General features: G+C 48.3%; 1 protein-coding gene across 3 annotated transcripts; it reads left to right on the forward strand.

The window, feature by feature from the left end:
* Positions 1-71: 71 nt before the first annotated feature.
* On the forward strand, positions 72-7476 carry MINDY1 (MINDY lysine 48 deubiquitinase 1). 3 transcript variants are annotated; one of them, XM_074529155.1, is made up of 10 exons: positions 72-651; positions 1646-2522; positions 3223-3280; positions 3379-3443; positions 3540-3698; positions 4382-4484; positions 4568-4710; positions 5590-5739; positions 6865-7035; positions 7117-7476. In XM_074529155.1, exons 2-10 carry the CDS (start codon positions 1731-1733, stop codon positions 7162-7164), a joined length of 1689 nt encoding a protein of 562 aa, XP_074385256.1. In that variant the 5' UTR covers positions 72-651; positions 1646-1730; the 3' UTR covers positions 7165-7476. The 3 variants fall into 3 exon arrangements, with proteins under 3 accessions (XP_074385256.1, XP_074385254.1, XP_074385255.1); XM_074529154.1 differs by having other exon boundaries at positions 133-651; positions 5548-5739; XM_074529153.1 differs by having other exon boundaries at positions 3379-3698; positions 5548-5739.
* The last annotated feature ends 150 nt before the right edge of the window (positions 7477-7626 follow it).

The raw sequence follows: 7626 nt of genomic DNA on the forward strand, positions 1-7626 counted from the left end.
TCCCCCCGCGCCGCAGGGGCCGCTGGGAGGGGGCGGGGCCGTTCCCGGCATCCCCCGCGCTGGGGGGGGGCTCGGGGGGGACCCCAAATTTCCTCATTTCACCCCAAAACCCTCCCGGGACCCCCGAACCCCTCCCTGAACCCCCAAACACCCCCCCCAGCCCCCTCGGACACCCCCAAATTCCGCTGTGACCCCAAACCCCCCCCCAGCCCAACCCGCACCCTGCAAACCCCCCCAAAAATCTGAGTGCACCCCAAAATTTCCACCTTGAATCCTCTTCTTCCTCCTCCTCCTCCTCCTCTTCCTCCTCTTCCTCCTCCTCCTCCTCCTCCCCCCGCCCTCAATCCGCCTTCCCACGGGGCAGCCGCAGCCAGGTGGAAAACAGGCCCCGAAAACGGGGGAAAAAGAGGGAAAAAAGAGGAAAAAAGAAGAAAAAAAAGGGTGAAAAAAAAAACCAGGGAAGAGGATAAAAGAAAGGGGAAATTAAAAAGGAAAATTAAAAAAAAAGGGGGGAAAGGAAGACGAGAGGAGCGCGAAGGAATTAAAAAATAAAAGAGGATTAAAGAGGAAAGAGCAGAAGGAAAAAGAAGGAACAAGGAAGAAAAAGGGAATAAAGGAGGAGAGAAGAAGGAGAAAAAAGCAGGAGAAAAGGTAAAGGGTTAAAAAGGAGGGAAAAAGTAAAAAAAAGAAGGGGGAGAGGAGGGGAAAAAAGGGAAAACTAGAAAAAGAAGGGGAAAGGAGGAAAAAATAAAGAAAAAAAGGGAAAAGGAGGGGAAAAAATTTAAAAGTAATGGTAAAGGAGCATAAACAAGGAATAAAGAAGGGGAAGGGAGGAAAAACAAGGAATAAAGAGAGAAAAATGAGGAAAAACAAGGATTAAAGAAGGAAAAAGGGGCATAAAGAAGGAAAAATGAGGAAAAACAAGGATTTGGGGGGGGAAACTGAAGGAAAAGCCGCAAGGGGGGACCCGGGCGGGGACACCGAGGGGCGACCCCGCCCCGGGACCCCCCGGTCCGGCCGGACCGGCCCCGCCGCGGGCTCGGGGCGGAGCCGCGAGTGGGAATTGAAATCCACCTTCCCTCATGGCTGTTAAACGGCACTGCATTTTATTTTATTTTATTTTATTTTATTTTATTTTATTTTATTTTATTTTATTTTATTTTATAATTTAATTCTATTCTATTCCATTTTTAAATTTAATTTAATTCTATTCTGGTCTATTCTAATTTTAAATTTTATTTTAAAAGTTTATTTTATTTCCTTTCATTTTATTTCATTTCATTTAATTTTTAAACTTAATTTAATTCTATTCTATTCTATTTTTAAATTTAATTTAATTCTATTCTATTCTATTTTTAAATTTAATTTACTTCTATTATATTTTATTATATTTCATTTTATTTAATTTTATTTTTAAAATTATATTTCATTTTATTTCATTTCATTTACAACCCCCATATATACACATATATATCTATAGATATAGATAGATATGTATGTATACATACATAAATATACATTTATGGCTTTATTTACGTGTAGATTTAGATTTAGATTTAGATTTATGAACATATTTAATTTATATTATATTTATATTTATAATATCTCAGTATTTTCCTCAACCAGCCCCATTTTCCCTCCTCAGGCTGATTTGCGATGCAGCTGCTCCTGGACAGACCCAGAGCATTCCCAGGAGCCTGAGTGGAACCAGAGCAGCACCAGAGGGTCCCATGGAGCAGGAGGGGACCCCCGAGGACGCTGCGGGTGGGGACAAAATTCCCAGTGTTGGGGACACAATTCCCAATGTTGGGGACACAATTCCCAGTGCTGGGGATGGAATTCCCAGTGTAGGGGACACAATTCCTGGTGTAGGGGATGGAATTCCCAGTGTTTGGGATGGATTTCCCAATGCTGGTGACACAATTCCCAATGTTGAGGATGAAATTCCCGGTGCTGGTGACACAATTCCCGCTGTTGGTGACACAATTCCTGGTGTAGGTGACAGAATTCCCAGTGTAGATGACACAGTTCCCAATGTTGGGGACACAATTCCCAATTTTAGGGATGGAATTCCCAGTGTAGGGGATGGAATTCTCAATGTTGATGACGCAATTCCCGATGTTGGTGACACAATTCCCGGTGCAGGGAATCCCCAGGAAGGTTCTGGGGGTCCATCCAGGCAGCAGGAGGGGGTCTCCAGCCCCCAGGGACCCCCGGGGGGCTCCCCCAAGGAACAGCAGCCCCTGCATGAGGAGGGGTCCCCAAAGGAGGAAGGGTCCCCGAAGGAAGGGGGGTCCCCCAAAGAGCAGCCCCCACAGGACAAGGGGTCCCTGAAGGAGGGGGGGTCTCCCCAGGACAGGGGGTCCCCGCCGGCCGAGCCCCCCCCGGCGCAGCCCCCCGGGGATTTTTACTTTGTCAAGTGGATCCTGTGGAAGGGGCAGCGCACGGCCCTGGTGACCCAGGGCGAGAACGGGCCCTGCCCGCTGCTGGCCATCATCAACATCCTCCTCCTGCAGTGGAAGGCAAGCTGGGGGGGCGTCGGACCCCCAGATCCCCTGGGGAGGGGTCCCAGGGGTGGGGTGGGATTGATGGGATGGGATCAGTGGGATCAATGGGATCAGCGGGATGGGAGGCATAAGATGGGATGGGGTGGGATCAATGCAATGGGATGGGATCAATGGGATCAATGGGATCAATGGAATGGGATCAATGAGATAGGATGGGATGGGATTGATGGAATGGGATGGGATGGGATGGGATGTTATCAGTGGGAAGGGATCAATGGGATGTTATCAATAGGATGGGATGGGATCAATGGGATGGGATCAATGGGATCAATGGGATTGGATCAATGGGATCAATGGGATGGGATCAATGAGATAGGATGGGATGGGATTGATGGGATGTTATCGATGGGATGGGATCAATGAGATCGATGGGATGGGAAGGGATCAATGGGATGGGATCAATGAGATGGGATGGGATTGATGGGATGTTATCAGTGGGAAGGGATCAATGGGGTGTTATCAATGGGATGGGATGGGATCAATGGGATGGGATGGGATCAATGGGATGGGATGGGATCAATAGGATGGGATGGGATGGGATCAATAGGATGGGATGGGATGGGATCAATAGGATGGGATGGGATCAATGGGATGGGATCAATGGGATGGGATGGGATCAATGGGATGGTCTCCAGCCTGCTCTGGTTGCCCCCAGGTGAAGCTGCCCCCACAGACAGAGGTGGTCACAGCCGAGGAGCTGATGGCACATTTGGGTGAGTGGGGATTCTGCTCTGGCACCAGGAACAGGGTGGGGGGCTCCAGTGGGACCCCCACATTCCCTGGGGGGGGCTCTGACCCCGCTGTCTCACAGGGAATTGCATCCTGGCCACCCAACCCAAGGACACCTCGGAGGGACTGCAGCTGAACTTCCAGCAGGTGAGGAGCACCCCCAGAGCACACAGCCCTGCTGGCTGCAGGATTTGGGGTGTCGCCTTCAGGAGTGACCCCTCCCCGTGTTTTGCTGCCCCCCAGAACATCAGTGACACCATGACAGTGCTGCCCAAGCTCTCCACGGGGCTGGACGTCAACGTGAGGTTCACGGGGGTCTCAGATTTCGAGTACACCCCCGAGTGCATCGTCTTCGACCTCCTCAACATCCCCCTGTACCACGGCTGGCTGGTGGACCCCCAGGTGAGCCCCCCTGCCTGGCTGCTGGTGCTTCTGGGGGGTCACAGCGGTGTCCCCAGGGCTGGAGAGGAGCTGGGGCTCCTCCTGGCCAAGGTGACCAAGCTGAGGATGGATGTCCCAACCTTGGGAGTGCTCAAGGCCAGGTTGGATGAGGCCTGGAGGAACCTGGTCTTGCAGGAGATGTCCATAACTGTGGTTTGAGGGGGTGCAGAAGAGCCTGATCTAGCAGGACTATGGTTTAGGGGGGCTCTAGATGAGCCTGGTCTATCAGGACTGTGGTTTGGGGGGGTCCAGATGAACCTGATCTAGTAGGAGATGTCCCTACTTATGGTTTGGGGAGGTCCAGATGAACCTGGTCTAGCAGGACTCTGGTTTAGGGGCTCCAGATGAGCCTGGTCTATCAGGAGGGGTCCCTGCCTGTGGTTTGGGGGCTCCAGATGAGCCTGGTCTAACAGGAGGGGTCCCTGCCTGTGGTTTGGGGGGGTCCAGATGATCCCAGAAATTCCCAGCCCAAAGCCCTCAGTGATATTTGGGATGGGGCCCTGAACCCGAGACAGTGCCCGGCTCCTCTGGCCATGGCAGGAGGCTGCCCTGGGTGCTGCCTTCCCTCAGAAGGGACCCTCAGACCCCTCTGCTGCGGCCCCACGCCCACCAGGAGCTCACCCCGTGTCCCTGCCGCCCCACAGAGCCCCGAGCAGGTGCAGGCCGTGGGCAAGCTCAGCTACAACCAGCTGGTGGAGAAGATCATCACCTGCAAGCACGCCAGCGACTCGCGCCTGGTGAGCGAAGGTAACGGCCCTGCCGCCTGCCCGCGGGTCTGGGGGGCACAGCTGGGCACCCCCGGCCCCGCCACGTCCCCGCTGTCCCCTCAGGGCTGGTGGCAGAGCAGTTCCTGGAGGCCACGGCGTCCCAGCTGACCTTCCACGGGCTGTGCGAGCTCACGGCGCGCGCCCGCGAGGGAGAGCTCGGCGTCTTCTTCCGCAACAACCACTTCAGCACCATGATCAAACACAAGGTGGGAGCCCCGACCCTCTGTGCCCCCCAGAGCCCTCTGTGCCCCCCAGAGCTTTCTGTGCCCCCCAGAGCCCTCTGTGTCCCCCCAGACCCAGGGCCCACTGTCACCTGTCCTGTGGGAATGTTCCTCACGTGGGGTCACTAAACGTGGTGGTGTTCACAGGTTTCAGAAGACTGATTTATTATTTTGTTATTTTATGATATATTATATTATATTATATTATATCATATCATATCATATCATATTATACTATATTATATTATATTATATTATATTATATTATATTATATTATATTATATTATATTATATTATATTATATTATATTATATTATATTATATTATGTTATTATTATAGTATAGTGTAGTATAGTATAGTACATTATACTATACACAATGTAATATAATATTATATTATTATTTTATTAATAATATATAATGTATAATAGATAATATTATATACTATAATATATATAATCTCTATAATATATTATATATAATATATTATATATATTATTATATTATATTATATTATATTATATTATATTATAAGATTATAACTATACTAAAGAATAGAAAAAAGTATTTCATCAGAAAGGAATACAAAGGAATGGAATGATAATAAAATCTTGTGACTCTCAGAGAGTCCGAGACAGCCGGGCTGTGATTGGCCATTAATTAAAAACATCCACATGAGACCAATCAAAGATGCACCAGTTGCATTCCACAGCAGCAGATAACCATTGTTTACATTTCATTCCTGAGGCCTCTCAGGAGAAAATATCCTAGTAAAAGGATTTTTCATTGAACGTGTCTGTGGCATTGTCCCTTGTGCCCAGGGCCACCTCTACCTGCTGGTGACCGACCAGGGCTTCCTGCAGGAGGAGGGGGTGGTGTGGGAGAGCCTGCACAGCGTGGATGGGGACAGCTGCTTCTGTGACACCGAGTTCCACCTCAGCCACCCCCCGGGCAAGGACGGGGCCAGCGCGGCCCCCCCGGACCCCCGGCTGCAGCAGAGACAAGTGGACCAGGTTTGGGGACACGTGGTGGCAGCGGGTGGGGGCGTTGGGAGGTCCCCAGGGTGAGGGCAGAGATGGATCTGAGGCTGTGTTCTCAGAAGGTTCATATTATATTATATTATATTATATTATATTATATTATATTATATTATATTATATTATATTATATTATATTATATTATATTATATTATATTATATTATATCATATTATATTATATCATATCATATCGTATCATATCACATCATGTTATATTATATTATATTACATATCATTACATTACATTACTATATAAGAATACTTATTATCATACTGACTATAATAAGCTATTATATTCCATTAATATATTTTATTATTATAAGAATACGATACTAATGACTATAAGAATACGATACTAAAATTATGATGATGATGATTATTATAAGAATTTTATATTATTATATTATAAGAATTATTATAAGAATACTATACTAAAACTATGCTAAAGAAATAGAGGAAGGATACAGACAGAAGGCTTAACAAGAATGCTAAAATTCTTGTTAGTATAAATAATATTATAATTAATATAAAATAATAAAATAAAAAGTGTTATAAATGCCTTATAAATATAATAATAAATACTTTATAAATATTATAGTAATTTTAATAAATATTATAACAATGATATTATTTTATTTTATAACTTTACAAATCTAAATAATTTTAATAATGAATAATAGAATAGTATTTTATTAAATATTATAATAAATATAATAAAAACCTGTGACTCCTTCCAGAGTCCTGACATAGCTGCCCATGATTGGTCATTAAATAAAACCAATTCACGTGCTGGAAAAACAATCTCCAAATGAAATTCCAAAGCAGCCATACACAGGAGAAGCTGAGGCTTCTCAGCTACCCAGGAGAAAATCCTGGGCAAGGGGAGTTTTTAGAAAACATTTAGAAATTTTTTTAGAAAATTTAGAAAATAGGCACATTCCAAGGCAGCAAAACACGAGGAGCTGAGGCTTCTCAGCTTCCCAGGAGAAAACCCTGGGCAAGGGAATTTTTTAGAAAATCTGACAGGAACAAGTGGGGGACACCTGAGTGCCATGGTGGATCCCCCAGGGTCTGACCCCCCTCTCTGTGCTCCTGCCAGGATTTCATGGTGGCCCTGTCACTGCAGCAGGGACAGGACCCCTCCTCGGTGCTCAGCGACCTGGAGCTGGCGCGGCAGCTGCAGCAGGAGGAGTACCAGCAGCACCATCCTCATCCTCATCCTCACCCTCATCCTCATCGCCCTGCTCCTCCTCAGCTGCTCCCAGCGCAGGTACCCGGGGGTGCTGCTGGCCCTGGGGGTCTCTGTGTGTCCCCCCAGAGCTCAGCCCTGTCCCTGTCCCTGTCCCCACAGGCGGAGCGGCGGCGCCAGAGGCCGGATTCAGACTGCACCCTCCTCTAGCACCCCGTGCCTGGGGGTCCCCACGCCTGCAGCCCCCCAAAACCCTGCTCTGCATCCTCCAGGGACATCCTGGGGGTCCCTGTGGGCTGGAGATGAGGGGTGACCGTCTGAGACCACCCCAGGAATACCCCAAACTTCCCAGTGGCCTTAACACATGGGGTCCCACTCAGGGGGGTCCCACACCTCAATCCACACTCCAGGACACGGGTGGGTGTGGGTGTGGGGATGAGGGGACACCTGCACCCCCCTGTTCAAAATGTGGCCTTAGCCCTTGGCAAGTAAAGAACTTGTCCCCTGCACATGGATGTGGCACCCTGGCATCAGTGGGGGTTTCTGTTCTCTGGGGACATGGGGGTTTGGGGGGGATTTGGGGGGCTTTTGGGGGATTTGGGGAGCTTTTGGGGGATTTGGGGTCACGGTTCCTCCGCGGGTTTGGGGTCCCCTCCGTGGGATGCAGTGGCG

Source organism: Zonotrichia albicollis, chromosome 30, assembly GCF_047830755.1.
Source record: "Zonotrichia albicollis isolate bZonAlb1 chromosome 30, bZonAlb1.hap1, whole genome shotgun sequence".
Classification (NCBI taxonomy): Eukaryota; Metazoa; Chordata; class Aves; order Passeriformes; family Passerellidae; genus Zonotrichia; species Zonotrichia albicollis.